This window comes from Lissotriton helveticus, chromosome 3_1, assembly GCF_964261635.1.
Source record: "Lissotriton helveticus chromosome 3_1, aLisHel1.1, whole genome shotgun sequence".
Taxonomy (NCBI): Eukaryota; Metazoa; Chordata; class Amphibia; order Caudata; family Salamandridae; genus Lissotriton; species Lissotriton helveticus.
Genome location: NC_136061.1, coordinates 888,795,310 through 888,814,513, shown reverse-complemented (window position 1 = coordinate 888,814,513; position 19,204 = coordinate 888,795,310). Strand labels below are relative to the sequence as shown.

General features: G+C 44.0%; 1 protein-coding gene across 4 annotated transcripts in view; it reads left to right on the top strand.

Annotated features, from left to right (window-relative positions):
* EPHA10 (EPH receptor A10) overlaps positions 1-19,204 on the top strand; it is a 1,640,855-nt gene that overhangs the window by 77,023 nt on the left and 1,544,628 nt on the right. For 3 of the 4 annotated variants that reach the window (XM_078681221.1, XM_078681224.1, XM_078681222.1), the window contains exons 1-2: positions 15,636-15,696; positions 17,814-18,483. In XM_078681221.1, coding sequence (XP_078537347.1) covers positions 17,880-18,483 — 604 coding nt within the window. In that variant the 5' untranslated portion in view covers positions 15,636-15,696; positions 17,814-17,879. Of the gene's footprint in view, positions 1-15,631; positions 15,697-17,813; positions 18,484-19,204 lie in introns of those variants that run through there. The other variant, XM_078681220.1, reaches the window with a different exon arrangement.

Below are 19,204 nucleotides of genomic sequence, written 5' to 3'. Positions count from 1 at the left end.
AGGGTCCAAAATCCACAGGTAGGCATATCCTGAAGAAAATGCAGTGCCTAGTGGGCTTTCTGCCGCCCTGGGGAGAGAGGAAATCGGGGGCTATTGCCCCGATATGCCCCCAAGGGGGGGGAAAGACTGTGGCTATTCTTTTGGGTGGGCGGGGGCATTGGGATGCACATTCTGGGAAGCCCCAACCCTAATACAAAAACCAGCATAATTGCTGGCACCTAGTGGACTTTCTGCCCTTTCTGCCCCATCCACCTCCTGGGGGGGAATAAAGGCTGTGGCATCTTTTTTTAGGGGTGGGGCATTGGCATGCCAATTCTGGGCAAACCCCACCCCAAACTTTGGGGAAAAAAATCCCTGGTGGCTAGTGGGCTTTCTGTCCCACTTTCTGTGAGAAGGGGGGCAGATAAGGGGCTATTGCCCCATCTGCCTCCCAGGGGGGGGCAGAAAGACTGTATCATTTATTTGGGGAGGGTGGGGGCATTGAAATACCCATTCTGGGCAACCCTACCTGTATAAAAAAAAATACCTGGCAATTAGCGGGTATTTCCCCCCTCCGGGGGCAGATCAGGGGTTATTGACTCTATCTTACTCCTGGAGGGGTAGCAAGTCTTTAGTTTTCTTTGTAGGGGTAGGGTGGAGGCATTTGCATGCCCATTCTGGGCAGCCCCCACTCGGGCCTATAAAAAAAGAATCCCTGGTGTCTAGGGTGCTTTCTGCCCACACAGGGGCAGAGAGACTGGACATTTGTGAGGGGGGAGGCATTGGCATGCCCAGCTTTGGCAGCCCCCAACCCTAAATTAATCATTAAAAAATAAACCTGGCTTCTAGTGGGCTTTCTGCACATTAGGGGCTACTGTCCCCATCTGCACCCAGCGAGGGCAGAAAGACTGTTATTGTGCAGGGGAGGGTCGGGGGCTTTGGCATGCCCATAATGAACAGCCCCACCCCTAATTAACATAATAAAATAAATCCCTGGTTTCTAGTGGAATTTCTCCCCCCTGGCGGGGGCAGAAAGACTGGAATTTTGTGGGGGGAGGGGTGGGGGCATTGGCATGCCCATATTAGACAGCTCCCATCCCTAATTATAATTTACAAACAAATCCCTGGTATCTAGTGGGCTTTTTGCCCCCCCAGGGGGGAAGAAAAAGTGTGTTCTTACGGCTGTGTGGGTGTGGGCATTGGCATGTCCATATTAGGCAGCCCCTCCTAAATAAAATGTAAATAACAATCCCTGGTATCTAGAGGGCTTTCTGCCCCCCCTGGGGGGAAAATTGGAAGCTACTGCCCCATCTACCCCCAGGGGGTGCAGAAAGACAAGATTTGCAAAAAATAATATGGGGGGAGCAAAGGCCCTTGCCCAAGGTGCCCCTCCCACATCCCTGGTGCCTAGTGGGTAGATACCTGCTTGGGGATTGCCCTCCTGGGATCCACTAGGGAGGGGTACCATTGGAAAGGGGAGATTCTCCCCTTTCCAACAATACCTCTCCTGAATGTCTACATGCTCAAGGGGTTGCAGCACACATAGAAACAGCAATACACTGTTGATTGTTTATATGCAGGAAGGTGACCTTTTCTGCACATAAACAATCATTTAAAAAATGACGTTTCACAACTTCTATGTGTGCTGCATTTAGCAGCACACATAGAAGTTTCAAAACGCCATTTCAGATTGTTTACGTGCAGGAAGGGACATCTTCCTCCACATAAACAATCATTCCCATCAACTCAGGCACCCCTGCACTATGGTGAAAGGGTGCCTGCAATGCAGCTAGGCAGCTAAATTAGCACCAGCACAGGGGGAAATGCAAGGCTGCACTGCATTCTTGTAAATTCTGTGTATCCCTGCGATTTACTCATATTCAGACGACACACAAATTATCTATTCACTATCCACCAATAAACATCTCCCTACATCTTCTCTGCAGTCCGGGTTGGCACAAATCTCCAACTGGATGCACAACCACAAATTAAAATTAAATGGTGATAAAACAGAGCTACTGCTATTCGGCCCTCTTACATCGCTCTGGGGTCCCCAACATTGGCCCCATCAGATGAGCCCAACTCCCACCCCCTCAGCCTCAGTTCGCAACCTCGGGGTTCTTTTTGACAACCAGCTGTCATTTAAGCAACACGTTGTAAAAGTCTCAGCCACCTGTATTACCATCATTAGGTGGCTGAGAAAGATCAAGTGGATGCTTCCGGAGGATACCCTGAGGACAGTAGTCCATGCTCTGGTTACATCTCGCATGGATTACGGGAACATTCTGCTACTGGGTGCCTGTAAAGAGGTTATAAATAAGCTACAGGTGGTGCAGAATATGGCAGTTCGCCTTCTTTTCAGTTTACCTGCCAGATCATCGGCCTCTATCCATTTGCGCTCACTACATTGGCTGCGCATTGAGAGCCGAATTAAATTTAAAGCCCTGTGTATAATGCACCATATTAAAATGGGTAAGTCTCCATTATACTTGTCCTCCTTAGTGCAGCATTATGCTCCCCCTCGCACACTAAGATCTTCTACACATAATAAATTCCATGTTCCTCGGGTCAAGAGAGCTAAAATGGGCGGCCGCTCATTTGCTTTACTTGCTCCTTCCCTTTGGAATGAGTTGCCTTTAACTCTGCGATTTGAAACCTGTTACTTGAGATTCCGTAAAGGAATAAAGACTTGGCTCTTTAATAATTAATATATGTGTCCATTCCCTCAAAATAATCTTACTTGCTTGCCTGTTGGCTTTAGCGCCGGGAAACCTTCGGGTAGCTGTGCGCTCAAGAAATGTAATTATAATATAATAATAATAATTTCAGAAGAGTGAAGCATTGTATTAAGCCAAGGAGGCTAATGCCACACTTCGCCACTTCCTTGTAAATATGCCCCCAAATCTCCAGCATTTTCACACAAACACATCTTTCTGAAAGCAAGTAACATGTCCAGTGAAATACCAAAGAAAAACATGTACATATTCATTGAAACTCAGATTTCCACATATTATTACACAAAAACTCATAATGGGGAGTATTTTTGCCCGTGGAGTTTCCTTAGCCACAATATCAGTAAATCTGGGGATGGTGGTGTGAGTTACTGGACCTTTTTCTAGCCCACCTGTAATGGACCCCAGGGTCTTCGATATTGAGATAAAGATAAACTAGTCATTGTTCATACATTACTCAATATTTTCCCCAAAGACTTTTTCATACTTCCAAGAGTACCTACGCCATTGTACACCTTCAAAGTCATACTTTTTTCCTTCGTGTATTGTGAACTTCTTCTGACTTTTAACAAGATAGTAAGTCGTAGAAGAATGATTGTTCATAACATACAATAGCTTTATATCCCGCCGTATCGGGCTACACTGTCCATTAAATGTTTGCTCCCCCAATGTTAAAGGTCCGAGACGAAGAACTGGCCATTAATGGCCGGTATAGTCTCGCTACGACAGGCTATAAAACTATTAGAACATTTCGCCCTATCAGGGCAGAATGTTCTAATAGTATAACAAAGGCCTCATGGAACCCGAGGGGAATGAAAACCCATCGGCTCTGAAGCCTTTGTTCGCAGCTGTTGCAGTGAATGTTCTACAGGTAACAGTTGTGCGCAGGGCCACGGCTGTTAGCATTTGAGCATTCACAGGAAGAGATGTGAAAAGGAGCTGAAGTCAGCCCCTGGTTCTCTCAGGCTTGGCTGGATTGCTTTTTGTAGTTCAGCCAAGCAGGAGAAACACAGGACCTGAGCAGCAATCCCTCAATTAAAAGCCCTAGTATGAAAGAAATAAAGTGAACACACAAAACAAAAAATATACCAAACCAAATTAAAAAATAGAGTAAATTCGAACAAATTATTATAATTCAGTACAACTGGAGATATGCAATTTCTAAGATTTAAGAAAAACAGTGCATAGAAGCACAAAGCGCCAACTATGGATATCTAGTCACACCAGACTGGAACAAAGACACAAGTTCAGGCTGACCATGATGGAGCACAGGAGAAATAGAATGACCAGATTAGACCCAGTGAACGAGAATACCTTAGTTTAAAAAAAGTGCTGCGGCTTGCTATGGGAAATCACTTTGCCACTGGATTCAAGCTAGCCTGACTGATGAGGTTACCCTGAAACTGGTTGCAGAATGCTTGTTTGTGGCCCAGGGAAGACCTGGTTTGGCAGTTTGGGCTGAACTGTGCCCATGAGGAATAGTGTCAAGACTGATGGGTGGAGCTTAACTGGGGTGGCGAAGTGAGCTAAATAACGTTGATGGATTTAACCAAGATCTGATAGTGACTGAGGGTGAGTGTCGGAAAACTTTCAGCATTTCGTCCGTCATCTTATAGTGTTTGCATTGTTTGCCATACATTGGCAGGGTATGCCCGGACGTGAGTCCCTTGATCATTTCGCCACTAGATTTAAGCAAGCCTGGCTGATGAGGTGTGTTACCACAAAATCGGTCCCAAGATGCTGCTTTCTGTTCCAGGGAAGACCTGGCTTGGCAGTTTAGGCTGGACTGTTCCCATGAGGAACAGGATCAAGACTGATTTGCATATGGCTGGGTCTGAACTTGGGTGTTGAAGTGAGCTAAATAACGATTATGAATTTAACCCAGATGATAGTGTCTGGGGGTGAGTGACTGAAAAGGTCAGCGCTCCATCCATCATCTTATGGTGTTTGCATTGTTCACCTTAAGTTGGCAGGGTATGCCTAGACATGCCTAGACAGTCCCTTGCTCACTTTGCCACTGGATTTAAGCTAGCCTGGCTGATGAGGGGTGTTACCTCGAAACCGGTACCAGGATGCATGTTTCCAGTCCAGGGAAATCCTGGCTTGGCAGTTCTGGCTGGACTGTTCCTATGAGGAACATGGTCAAGACTGATTTGCTTATGGCTGGGTCTGAACTATGATTTGGTCTGAACTGGGGTGATGAATTGAGGAAAATAATGATGATGGATTTAACCCAGATATAATACTTACTGGGGTTTAGTGTTTGAAAAGTTTCAGCGCTCTGTCCATCATCTCCGTCCATCATTTTATTGTGTTTGCATTGTTCACTCTAAGTTGGCAGGGCATGCCCAGACGTGGGTCCCTTGCTCACGTTGCCACTGGATTGACTAGCCTGGCTGATGAGGGGTGTTACCCTGAAACCTGTACCAGGATGCTTGTTGGTAGTTTCGGTTGGTGGTTCGGTAGTTTGGGCAGGACTGTTCCATGAGGGACAGGGTCAAGACTGATTTGCATATGGCTGGGCCTGATCTGGGGTGGCTTGGAAGAGGAAGGTTTCACAGTAGTATACATCTTATTTAGGAGTTTTTCACTACCAGCATATATAAAACTTAAAAGTACATGGCCAAACTTTTAAATATAATGCACTCTGACCTCTGGGCTGTTTAGGGTTTACCTTAGGGGTGATTTATATGTAGCAAAATGGAAGGTTTAGACCTAGCAAAAGGTTTATTTTGCGTGGTCAAAATGGCAGTTTGAAACTTCACACACAGGATGCAATGGCATGTTTAAAGGGGCATTTAAGGGGTGGCACAATGACTGCTGAAATCCTGAAGCCAGCAAAACCGACATCTGGAGAGGCTGTGAGGCACAAAGATGTGAGAAAACCATGTCAAGGATATCAGGTCCAACAATTCTTACCAGTTGTTTTGTATAACAGCTGCCAATTTCCATTTATGCTACATGCATACATTGCAACTATGTGATTGTTCTTGCATCATGGGTACGTGGATACAACCTCTGCCAGTGACTGAACAAGAGTTATATGATAAGGAGATACATTTGTTGAAACAACTTTATTCTTATATAAAATTAAAACATTCCAGTTCATAGGTAAATTATACTTGAAGGTTAATTTCACACAACTTCCAACTTTTCCAGACAGAAAATAAAAAGAATTAAAAATGAAGAGTCAATGTTATCCTTCAACAAGAAATGTTACATTAGACAATCTAGAAGATAGCATCATGAAAGCATTGAGGAACATTTTTTATGAGACCGATCATCCAAAGTTAGAAATTAAAGTGTTTAGAAGAGTAAGGTCCAAGTATTGATGAAAGATAACAAGATGAAGTACTGTAATAATTCAAAAATAAGTACACTTAACACCATTTCTAACTCCATGTGAAAATTGCAAATCTTCTAAGGCAATGTTGGGCGTCACCTGAATGGACTTCATTAACATAAAATAATGTTTTCTCTCATGATGTAGCCCTGGAACTTTGACCTAATCCCCATGTATTGATAAAGATATTTTTTGCCTCAAAGGCAAGACCTACACCTCTCTTCAAACTGCTATGGGTTCACCACAGCCACATTTATTATTCCCTATCCAAAGATCTTTCAAGAGAGTCTGCTCTTTTAAATCACAAGAATTGTCTAGTACTATGTAATGTCCTGAAGTAAGTAAATGGGCATGCAGTGATTGAGAACCTGAATTGAGAATGTCTTGCATATTGTGGAAGAGTGGTAGATGCAATTAGTGTGCTCTTTTATCCCAACCCAGCTACTTCGAATTTTGACCATCTATCTAAGATATGAAGATGTGGAAAAAGGTAAAACAAATTGATTGCATTTATGATAGTTCCTGTGACTTCAATAAACCCTTCAATAACTTATTCAATAATTCTGGGCTTTAACTTACACAAATCTTTGATGAGTTTTACTGACTTAATGATCTTAAAATGAAACAATGGCTATTATATTTTTCCGGACTTCCCATGACCAACTTGTACTTGGTCCGAATGTGTGCAAACAAGCACCTGGAAATTCAACACAGGTTTCACCGTTTGTTCTGAAATGCTGGCAACACCCCTTTGATCTGTATTTTTAGAACTTCCTATTAGGACTGAATTAGTTGGATAAGATTACTGGGGCGGCTCCAACCATTAGGGCGGAGGAGCGTTGCCCCACTGCTTTCTCGCAGAGCGAGAAGCAAAAACATAAAATGGTATTTTAAATACCATTTTATGTTTCTGCTTCTCAGAGTGTGAGAAAGAAGAACGATATGCCTGGTTGGGGCGGGTGGATAGGAGTATTGGAGAGGACTGGCTTGCCCAATGCTGTGGGCCGTGACTGTTTGGTCGGTCCTCTTAGGCTGACCAAACCAGTCATGCACACTCTCCATTTTCTCTATGTAGGCTGCCTGGCTGGGAGCCATCCACACCAATCACAAAGCTGCCATTGCAATGTTGTGATTTGCTTAGGGGAGGGGAGGGAGGATTTCTGCTTCCCGTTCCTGCCAGAGGCAGGAGAGCGGGAAAGCAGCAGGAAAACACGGGCTTGGGACCCGGCCAGGAGTGGAGACTGCGCAGGACCCGGTAAGGTATGTTTTTATTTTTTAAATGCCCCGTGTGAACCCCCGCACGATCCCTCCTCCCTCCCCCCCACTTGCGAGTCATGCTAGCCGCAACTTGCAGATTGTGTATTACTGCACACTTATAGGTGCTTTCATTTCTTTTTTTATATTTCATAATCTTTCCTCTTATTGTTCATATTGGTGCCACCTCTCTTTTTATAATATCACAGGAGCTTTTTAGTATATTGTACCTGACAGTTTGTGAGGGCAAATTCTATAAGTATTTCTTACATGTTTATTGTATTGTTGTTTATTGGAGCTCACTCCAGCAATCAATACAACCATTCTAACTTTATCAGCCTCAACAGGCAAAGCTTGTAAAAAAGTTAATTTATAGTTGTGAAAATCACAAAATATTTAGAATTACACAAATTCCATGGGGTGGTATTTTCCCACTATTTTGTTGTGCAGGAGGCTGGTTTGAGAAGAAGAAACCTTGTAGGATCAAAAATGCCTTGCATGAGGAAGATGTTTTCTCCTTCTACCAACGCCCCTACTGGTATCTCACATGTCTTTACAAGGCATCATATGCCTTAGTGTTCGACTTATTCACTAGCCACTGCAAAATTAGTTTTTGAAAAGGTTTGCATAATTCTGTTACATTTTGTGAAACAATAGTTCACAATTTTGCTCAGTCCAACAGTAGACACCCCACTTACAACTATTTTTTAAGATGAGATATTATGTTGCATTAATCCTTGCTTTTCTTTAATTTAACTTAATTTCCTTCTTAAATCAAATATTCCAAACTGGAGTAGTACATCTGCCTCCATTTGTTTTATTTTGGCTAATATGTACTGTAACCTTAACCAATTGTTCTATTAAGATTTATTTAACACAATTCATGTGTAGAGCAAATGTACCTCCTAGAAATTAATGTAACCCTATTTGGATTCAAGTATTTATATAATACATTTAAAAAGTGTTCTTATAAGTACAGTAACAGGGATGAGTTTAAGTGCTCAATGCTCAAAGCGGCCACACAAAATTTTGCACACACAATGAAAATATACGACAATGTGTCTGAATTTCAAACTTTTTCCCTAGTCCAAACACATCAGACTGTGTTTCAAACCAGTTTTTCCTCTGTTGTTTATTTCTCTGCTGTCACCGGCAGAGCTGTACTGCTCAGTTCCTTACACCAGCCCTCTCTCCGCGACTCGAACCATAGTTATTAACTCATGCCTCTTCCTTAGTGCTGTGAGACTAAATTGTCCTTAGGAATAGCTTTCTTATTCATTAAGTGGTCGCTAGGAATAATTGGGCCCATTCACCCTGCTCTAAAACCGTATTGTCCTCCAATTGAAGTATCTGCCCATTATGTGCTGGCAATTACCCTGTATATCAACACAAGAAGAGAATGTAAGCTGGCACATTTATACCTGGGACAATATCTGAAATTTAAACAGATAGTGATTGCCAGTTGAGCCTTACAGAAATGTAGCTGTCCCTATGCCATTTTGTAGAAATACATACTTCTCCTATTATGCATTTATGTGTTCCCTTGGAGTACTAAGCACTTTATCTCTGGTTTTATTCAACTTTTAAAATATATTTTGTCACATATGTCATACTTTCAAGTTTCAAATCTTTATTTCGGTCACAAGACCATAAAAGATATACACATAATATTACATCAGTAAAACCATATTACAATCATATTTAAAATCAATTCAAATTTCGAAAGAGTTTTAAAAAACAGTAATAATTAATAGGAGGGGACTCTATTACCATTATTCCCTGGCCACTTTTAGGAGCCTTGTGCGTGTGAACCACATTGCAGTTAGAAATTTTGACATTGCAAAGACAATTATCGGAGATAAGTCAGTTTTTAAGACTCTTTAAGCCGGTTGAAGCTGTCTAAAACCCAGATTTTTAAGCAGAGGAACAATCCAATGCTTTCTACTGCTCCGATATGCTCTACACAAAAACACAACATGCACATCATTCTCCTGTGAGTTATCACATGCGGGGCATGCTGAAGTGCTAGGTTGTCTCATCCATCCTTTTGTAAAGGACCTCCAAGGTAAAGTCCCATACCTCCACAGCAAGAACAATGTTCTTGTTAAAGGGGGCATGATGTCGTTCAGGACACAGTCCATGTTAAAAGTGTCTTTACTTTGGATGAAATGAGAAGTTAATGATCCCGCATGGACATTCACAAGTGCTCGAGCCAGCATAAAATCATAATAAGTTTTTGAAAGCGATTTCTTTGAAATGCTAATGCTGGCTCTTTCCGGGTCTGTCCATAGTCCTGGTATTCCAAGGGACTCACACATGGTCTTTATATATCTTAGCCAAGGTATGTTGCTGGCTTTTGGGTTTAGTAGAAAGTCCTGGAGCTACGCTCTGTAGATTATCAGATCTTGGCTACTCCACAAGCGGCGCCAAAAAGTCAATGATTTAAGGCCAAGTTCCTCAGTGATTGGCCTCATGCCCAAGTCCAGTCTTAAAGGGAGCAGTGGTGTACTTCCAGGAAGGATTGCTAACTGCCTAAGGAACTTGTTTTCGGCAGTTAAGAGGCTTTGAGAGAATATATGGCCCCAGAGCTCTCCTCCATAGACAACTGCCCCTCGGGCCTGCACTTTGTAGATTTGCATTGCAGGACCAAGCGGGCGGTAAGATGATTTACTAGCAATTCTTAAGATACCACCCGCCCTCTGGGTTAGTTTCATAGTGGATTTAACTTGGTGTGCCCCCCACGTCAGGTTTTGATTCAGGGTTATCCCCAGGTACTCAAACGTCTTCACCCTTTCCAGGCTTACTTCTCCTAGCCTCGGGTTAGGTCTATTGGTCGGCATTGGGTTTAAGATCATAAATTTTGTTTTCTGCGGGTTAACTTCGAGTCCCCTTTCCCCGCACAATTCCAGGAACCCATCTAGCACCCGCTGAATGCCCATGGGGGATTTGGACAGCAGCAGGGTGTCATCCGCGAACATTATTGCGGGGACCCTGCTGCCGCACACTTTCGGGGCATCAATGTTAGTAATCCTAGCCAGGTGCTCTATTACCCCGTTCACAAAGAGGCAAAACAGGGTCGGTGCAAGCACACAGCCCTGCCTTACCCCTCTGCGAACGGGGAATCTTTTAGTTAATATACCACTTTTTCCGCACCTGACTTGTGCAAAGTTGTTTTGATGCAATTTAATAAGGATTGCTAATATGTCTTTTGGAACACCCATGTCGTCCATGACCTTCCATAGCTTGGATCTAGGCACCAAATCAAAGGCGGCATGCAGATCCACGAATACCGTGTACAGGGTGCCGCCCTCGATCAGTGCTGTCCTCCAATAGATGAGATTCAGCCTAAGTATTTGGTCAACCGTTGAGACCCCCCTCCTAAATCCCGCCTGGTATGGGCTCAGCATGTTGGTTTCCTCTAGCCAATTCTGTAGCCTGTCTAGCATCAACCTCCCAAAGAGCTTCTGGGAAACATCAATCAGGCTGATTGGGCGGTAATTGGCCGGCAGCAGAGGGGATCCCTTTTTGAATATAGGGACCACCTCTGCTCCCAGCCAAGTATCCGGCACCCCCATTCCTCCAAGGACCGCATTAAATATTAGCGTCAGGTATGGGGCCCATATCCCCGGCTCTTGTTTGTAGAGGTCTCCGGGTACCCCGTCTAGGTCAGGGGCTTTGGACACCGAGAGCCCTGCAATGGCAGCCTGGACCTCTTTTATCGTGAATGGTTCGCCATCTGGTGGGGTCTCAAGGGTATACGGGGTGTGCGTTGAGACGTCTTCTTCTAGAGCATAGAGGGACTGAAAATGAGTCTCCCACACGCTCGGGGCAATGTTGGGCTCAATAGCTGTGGGAAGATCTTCCGAACCGTGATTCACAATTCTCCAGAATTTACGGGAGTCCCTGTTCCCTAGAGCTCTCGTGAGTTTGTCCCAGTGGGCTTCATCCCACTCCACCCTAGCATTTGACAGGAGATTTTTGTGTGTCCTTCTTCTCAGTCTTATTTCCTCCCTGCTGCAGCCTGCTTTAACAGCTAACAGGAGGTCGCGTTTAGACTTACGGCATGTGGAGTTATACCAGGTCTTTTTACATGTCCTGCCGCATCTATCGTTCCCCTTAGTAAAAAGGTCTGCCTCCATTACATTAATGAGATCTTCATGCGTTTGCCACAGAAGAGCCCTATTAGCTTCATTGGAGGGTTTGTCTCCAATAGCAGCTGCCTTTTCCAGAGCTGGGATAATTTTATCATAGAGTCTGGGTAGCTTATCATCACATGAGGCCAGTTTCTCCCATCTCACTCTCCTTCTATTGCTCTCAAGGGCCAATCCTGGCTTTGGCCCTAGATTTATCAATCCCTCAACCGCAATACCTGGTATGGCGTATTCAAGTTCTAGGGCGTTGTGGTCGCTGTCCCGTCTATCAATTATCTTGAAATCAATAATATGTGACCAAGATGACATTTGGACTAAGATATAGTCCAGTCTCGATTCAATTCCAATTTTATTGTAGGTGAATTTGCTTGGGACATCTGATTTCGTGCGGCCATTACAAGCCCTAAGGCCATGGTTGAGTGTGAGAGCTGTTACCTGCAAGGCAAGGGGAGTCCACGCCCTTGCGGGGGGAGCCATGGTAGCCGGCACCAGCCACCTTGAATCCTCCTCTAGGGAGGGTCCATCAAGAAGGCCTGGCAATGGCTCGAAATGTACATTTAGGTCACCTCCCACCAAGTAAGGAAGCTCCTTGGGTATTTGGCTCAAAAACACAGAGAGTTCTTCAATCGTATTCGACTCTCTTGATGCGGGCACAGGTCTTGAGTAAACATTAATTATTACAAGTTTATGGGAATTAGGCCATTCTATCTGTACCGCTAAAATATCATCTGAGTCTACGTTTAGGGTTTTGGCGTTGCAACCCAGGTGGGTAGCCACCCAGGTTGCCAGGCCTCCTGATGGTCCACCCCGACCCCCCCACTTTGCAGGTTTTGTGAAAACTGCAAAACCCTGGCGAGTGTACTCTTCTCTTGCCCAGGTTTCCTGGAATAGACATACGCTTCTTGGATTGGTAAAGGAGGCCCATTCCTCGCATTCCAACTAGCTGCCCAGGCCCGCCACATTCCACGAGATCAAATTCAATGACAGGGGTCGTGTTGATTCTTGGGACCCAGTTTCAGCCAGCTGTATTGTTGGGGGTCCTGGTATGTCCTCATCACTTGTTCCTTCACTTAAGGCTTTGACAATCGACTCTGCCATCAGCTCATTGGACTCTTGGCAGAGTACCTGGGCCTGTGGGACAGCTGTATTTTCCTTTGGCCGGAAGGTGAATCCCCTGGGGGTAGATCTATTCAGCTGTCAATCGCACTCATCGAGGTAGGAAAATACATTAAATCTATTGGAAATTTCTAACGAAGTAAATGGAATCAGGTGGTCCATTCTCCTATTCCCCTGAGAGTGATCCTGTCTCCCTAAAAGCATGCCGTAATTCCTAGCGTGAACCGTATTCCACCCCAGGTCATTCCCAATGGGCGTGGGTCTAGAAACATACCCCGTATAGCAGTTATTAGATGGAATAAACATGTTACGTTGCGGAGGTGCTTGGGCTCCAAGATAAAATGGGGGGTTCACCAAGGATCTTGGGTAGAAATATGTTAGGTCGTATGGGACTATGGCGCTAGTCCTAGTACCCACGGACCCATTCAATATAAAGCCAACAGCCTCAGGGTCCCTGAAGTTTATTACGATAAGGTCACCATTTAGATTTTTTTCCCTGCTACCCAGCTAGGGAAGACGCCTGACATGGATAATGTCTCCATTAATATGATATGGGAGTGGTCTATTTTGTCCTAGCCAGTGTATAGTTTTATTTTTCAACTGTGAGTACCCCTCCCTTTTCCCTGCCTCTAGGGGGGGGACTCCTGTGAGTACGACCACAAAGGGCACTGCATCGGGTGGTAATTCGACAAGGGGACCCTGTATTATATTGTTTCTGGAACTACTCTGCGTACCCCTCCCTGAATGCCAGTTGTGAGTCATGGAATTATGCCCTCCCCTCTGGGGTTCGCTAACAGCTTGGGTGACTAGTTTTGCTACAGGTGGCTGGTAGACCTGTTGTTGCGCTCGCTGAGGTGACGGCGCTCTCAATTGGGTAGTAGCAAGATGCTTATTTACTTTGTTATTGCTTTTATAATTGTTGTTATTGTTGGGACCCTTGGGGGCAACCGTGGTAAGGGCAGGGGGAATTGGGGGAATTGGGCGAGTTGGAGAGTGGACTATGACCGTCAATGGAGGGACAGGCTTAGCCAAGTTCATGTGAGGCCCAGGCCGCACATTGTTGCCAAATGATGACTCTATGTTCCCAAGCCGATGTTCCACCCTTTTCAAAATGTCCAGTATTGGGAGCATAAAGGACCTAAGTAGATTCTCCATGGGATCCCAGGAGGTACCAGATAACAGTGCCTCTTCTAGTGGGGGTGTTGCTGACCTTACTTCTCTTAATAGGTCAGAAACAGAAGTTGCGACATTAGAATCCGGAACCACAGATGCCAATGTCACTAGAGCAGATGTTACTGCGGCCTCAGTTGTGGAAACGGCTGGGACATTAGCTTTAAGGGATTTACCAAACTCTGAGTGACTAAGCTTATGCCTCTGGGGTGCCCCCCCCCTCCTTCTCCTTTTTGATGGAGGCGGGCCAGGAGCTTTCGGTGCATGGAGCGTCTTGCCCTTCCTTTTTGGTAAGTCCCTAGCTGGAAGGGAGTGAACATTGGTGGCAGCAGGTCCTGTGTTAGAAATACCTGGAGCCAACATATCAGATGGAGGTACAATGTTTGCAATGTCAGATGGGGGGGGAGTATCTCTAAGAAGTATGGGGAACTTGTCTATGGACAGAGGATCCTCGCTTATAGTATCTGGGATAGTGTCAGGCAAAGTGGGTACAGACGCTGTGTCCAGCAAGGATCTGTTTTTCAAACATTCAATAGAACGGCGCCGGTCAATCCTGCGCTCCGCCATCACATCCTCCTTCTCCGCGTCCTTAACAACCCTTGTGAAGTAGTTCTCGAGGATACCTTTAGTGCCCCCAGCAGGCGCTGTCATATCAGCAATGGTAGTCATGGTAGGATACTCCTACCTTACAGTAGCCCGGCAGTCTTTGGTAGATGACAGAGGGGTGGCCCGTCCCGTCCTCCTCCGTCCCCGGACGGCCACAGACGGGCCCGCTCTTGGCCCGGTCTTCGCCCGGCACCGCTCCCGCGCAGCGGGGTACTACGACCAATATATGGGAGTGGTGACAGGCTGGGGCGGGGCAACAAGGAGAGCGGACCAGGTGGTAGGTGTTGGTCAGGCAGGGACTCCTGGGAGATGGAGTCCCTGCAACACTTACAGCCCTGTTGCACACCACCGGCAAGTTCCTCTCAGCACACGGCTCCCTTGACGCACGATGCGGCACCCGCGGAGCGGGTGCGGCGAGGTCAAGGAGAGCAAGGGAAACAGCAGTCAGGGGAAGCTGCAGGTAAATCCAGCGTCGGTAATCTCCCCGCAAGCAGAGTCTGAAAGGCACACCCACGATGTAGGAGGAGCAGGCTGTTAAAATAAACTCCAGTGGGCTGGGGCGGGGCAACAAGGAGAGCGGACCAAGTGGTAGGTGTTGGTCAGGCAGGGACTCCTGGGAGATGGAGTCCCTGCAACACTCGCAGCCCTGTTGCACACCACCGGCAAGTTCCTCTCAGCACACGGCTCCCTTGACGCACGATGCGGCACCCGCGGAGCGGGTGCGGCGAGGTCAAGGAGAGCAAGGGAAACAGCAGTCAGGGGAAGCTGCAGGTAAATCCAGCGTCGGTAATCTCCCCGCAAGCAGAGTCTGAAAGGCACACCCACCAGTCTGAAAGGCACACCCACCATGTCATACTTTTGTTTCTAGATGTTTATACAATTATTGCTAGTAGCCACATTCGGTCTTCCAAGCTAAGCTATGAACTGTATTAAATGAGTCCTAAGGGATCCGTTGTTCCAAGTTACACTTAATGATCAGATTCCATTAGATATAGTGAGTTGTACTTTATGTTATTTGTTTGATTGATATGCACAGCTTATAGTTGATGACAAACATTTTGAACTATTTTTAAATAAGTCAAGAACTGCTTAAATCCCCTCAAGGGCCACCTGTACCATGAGTGTTACCTGATGTGCAAGTCCTGATCCATGCCACACAATGCATTTTTATTACACAATACAGTATTATTATTGCTTGTAAACACTAACAAGAACAATGTATACTTTAGAAGGAGTACATGCTAAGGAATCTGTCTAACATGCTACTTTTTTATATGCAGTTGTTTTGCTGGATTCAAAGGAGTCACAGGCAGAGCTGGGCTGGACTTCTCATCCATCAAATGGAGTAAGTAATACCCTTTCTGTTTATCCGTGATTTGCGTTAAAAGCAGGAATATTCATGGTTGCTGGAATCCATGCCAGAATGTGAGGATGACCAATGACAATGCAAATGAGTTCCAGCTGGCTTTATGGTTAGCTGTATGCACATTTCTCTCAGGTGGATTTCTGAAAATCTGACATTGATCTGGCCCTCATACACATATTTTGAAAATCCCTGGTTTAAAGTCTGCTTCTGGTGCATTTCTTTGTAATAGAGCCAATTGTTGAAAAAGTACTTATCATCAGTAGATATTTGTCTGATATCGAGGTCATTACTACTAAACTGTCAGGTCCTTTTCTCAAGAAAAGTATTACACAAAGGTATTTTCACTTGTACACTTTGCGTACTACTTATGTAAAATTCATAATCACAGTGATGCAGATAGCAAAGCGTGCCAGATCTCAAAGCATTGTTTTGATACAATTATTAGCATGGCATGTCTGTGCATTACTTTATCTTGGGGTGTGCAGCAAAGGGGCTTGTTCCATAACATGTTTTGAGGATATCCACATAAATAAATATACTTTACATACACTGAACTCAATTAGGGATAAGTAACATCATTTTTGGTCCTCATGAAAACCTGCTATAAATCCAACTCCCCTGATTCTATATTGCACACTAGCACACAAAAGGTGATGGGTAAACTTGTTACAAACTTCTCATCTACTGGCATTCTCTTGGGCTGCATTTCAGTCCAATACTTTCTTTGCCTACTATGTGTCTCCCAGTAAATGCCAACAATATGCAAATTAGTTTTGGTTCTGCTCCAATTGGACACGTTCACCACAGAATGTCAAGTCAGACCCATTGTGAACTTGAATACTCTGGTCCTGATTCACAGGGGCAAAATTACACTTCTGTCAAGTTTATATTTTTTTATTGACATTCACAAACTACAGGTTCATTTTAAATGTATGACTATGGAAACATTGTAGTTGGGGTGGAGAACTCTGCACATAAAAAAGTTGGACAGTGTCTTTTTATATGCAGAGTTCTCTACTCAATGTCTGAATCTCCATAGTCGTAAACTTACAATTAACTTGTAGTTTGTAGTACCAAAAAACATAAACTTACACCAAAAGTGTAAATTTACCTACCTAAATAAAGAACATATAATCCCACACCTGGTTCGTCCTTGTACAGGCCTCATCAGTGATGTGCTGCTTTGATCGTACAGCTCAGAACGGGTCCATATCTGGGAATAACCATTGCACTTCTGAAGTGGCATAGTGTGCATAAAATGATGGGCTTGAATCTTGCTCCAAGTCTTTGTCATAGTTCAGCATTTGTCTCTAATGCTCTAGCTCAATGTATGTGGACATTTTGTGCTCCCAAGAATGTTTCAAATCTATGTCACATCAACATACACAATATATGATGATGGGATCCTTGATGTTTAATTCCATTGGATTTCTGTTGTTTCCTTTAGGTGTAACCCCTTGGTTTCACCATCCACCTCTGAGACAATAATAACTTTATTTGCGGGTATCTGGGTCCAAGGATACTTTAGACCCATACCTTTGTTTTTTCAAATTCTGAGGATGCTTCACTTGCCATTTCCTATATTAAACCCAACAAAAATGCAACATTTGCTAAATCTCATCAATGTATGTCAAGATTACAAAATCTGACTGATAGCAAAAGTCCTCTAGCATTTACCTGTAAGGCTTAATCTTTGGGTGAACTTGGATGGAAAGGCCATTCCTAGCTCAAACTGTCCTGCTTTATGCCTTTCTTTAAGTTTAATTTAGTGTCTGAGATGTTGATGCAGCCCAGTGCAATACTGGTACAACTTGAAAGCAGATCTCCAATCAGAAGCAGTGTAACAAGTTTACAGACCTACCATTTCAACCATACTTTTAAGTGTGAAAAGTCCTGCATTGGTTGCCCTTTTGTGTTCACACTACATTTTATAAATGATGTTGCCACCTGTGTCTCCTCCCTATTTAACCTATTATGCGTTGTTAGATTCTCTGAGTGTACAATGTTCTTGAAGAGGAACACAATAACTTTTTACATAGGTCCGTATTATATATGGAATATTTTTAACATATATCTGTTACTTTCTTTTTATTTAGTGGGAAGAAATAAGTGGTGTAGATGAAAACTACAAGCCAATACGCACTTACCAGGTATGCAACGTGATGGAGCCAAATCAAAACAACTGGTTGCAAACAGGCTGGATCATGAGGCGAAATGGCCAAAGGATCTTTATTGAACTAAAATTCACATTGCGGGATTGTAATAGTATTCCTGGAGTTGTCGGAACATGCAAGGAGACTTTCAATCTTTACTTCATTGAATCCGATTATGACCTGGGCAGAAACATTAAAGAGAGCAAGTACATTAAAATTGATACAATAGCTGCTGATGAGAGTTTCACACAAGGGGATTTAGGAGAGCGAAAAATGAAGCTGAACACAGAAGTGAGGGAAATTGGCCATCTGAACAAAAGAGGTTTTCATTTAGGGTTTCAGGATGTAGGGGCCTGTGTCGCCTTAGTTTCTGTGCGGGTGTATTACAAAAAGTGTCTCTCTACTGTTCAAAATTTGGCCGTTTTTCCAGACACCGTTGCTGAGGCAGCGTTTGCAACTCTTGTGGAAGTTCGAGGGACTTGTGTCAATAATTCTGAAGTAGACATGGATAATCCTCCAAGAATGCATTGCAGTGCCGAAGGAGAATGGCTGGTACCGATTGGAAAATGTACTTGTAGTGCTGGCTTTGAAGAAAAGGATGGAAGCTGTGCAGGTAAAAAGCACTAAATGCATTATGATTTTCTTCCTATACGATTATTCTGAGTCAAAGTCCAATGAATCTGATGGACCACTCTTTTAACACAGTTACAGTGTTTGCTGACATTGTTTTGTAATATTCTATGAACATGTTAGTTTTGTTTCAGTAATATCAAAAACATTTCTGCACAGATATGGGCCACTCCTGTTGGAAAAATATCATAAATCCCAACCACATTAGCATATATACAATTTATTGTGCTACTTGTGTTTATGCTTATGTAGTCTCTGTGAGTATCTAACTAGATATACTCTGCATAGGTAATAGGAGGTGATACAAAATAACTTTGAATAGTTAAGGATTGCATATTTATGTGAGTGGTAAGAATGGAGGTTAAAGTAAGGTGGTAATACACTATGCGTTATTGACTCAAGTATATATTAGGTGATCCTAAGTCAATTGGTGTCGCTGATAACTAAAATTTGTGCTCAATAGAAGATCTTTCAAAGGCAGGCACGGCAAAGGTTGACTTCTGTCCAGATCGAGTACATTCCAGCTGGGTGATTGTAGGAGGACAAATAATCCTTAGACAATTTAAGAATGTGTGTGATGTAAAGTGGTATTGTGATTTATGAGAATAAGGATGGGTCATGAGTATAGAGAGTGATATTTTAAGGGGTGTATCCATGGGAAATTATAGATTGATTTGAAGACATAGACGAAAAGTTTGTATATG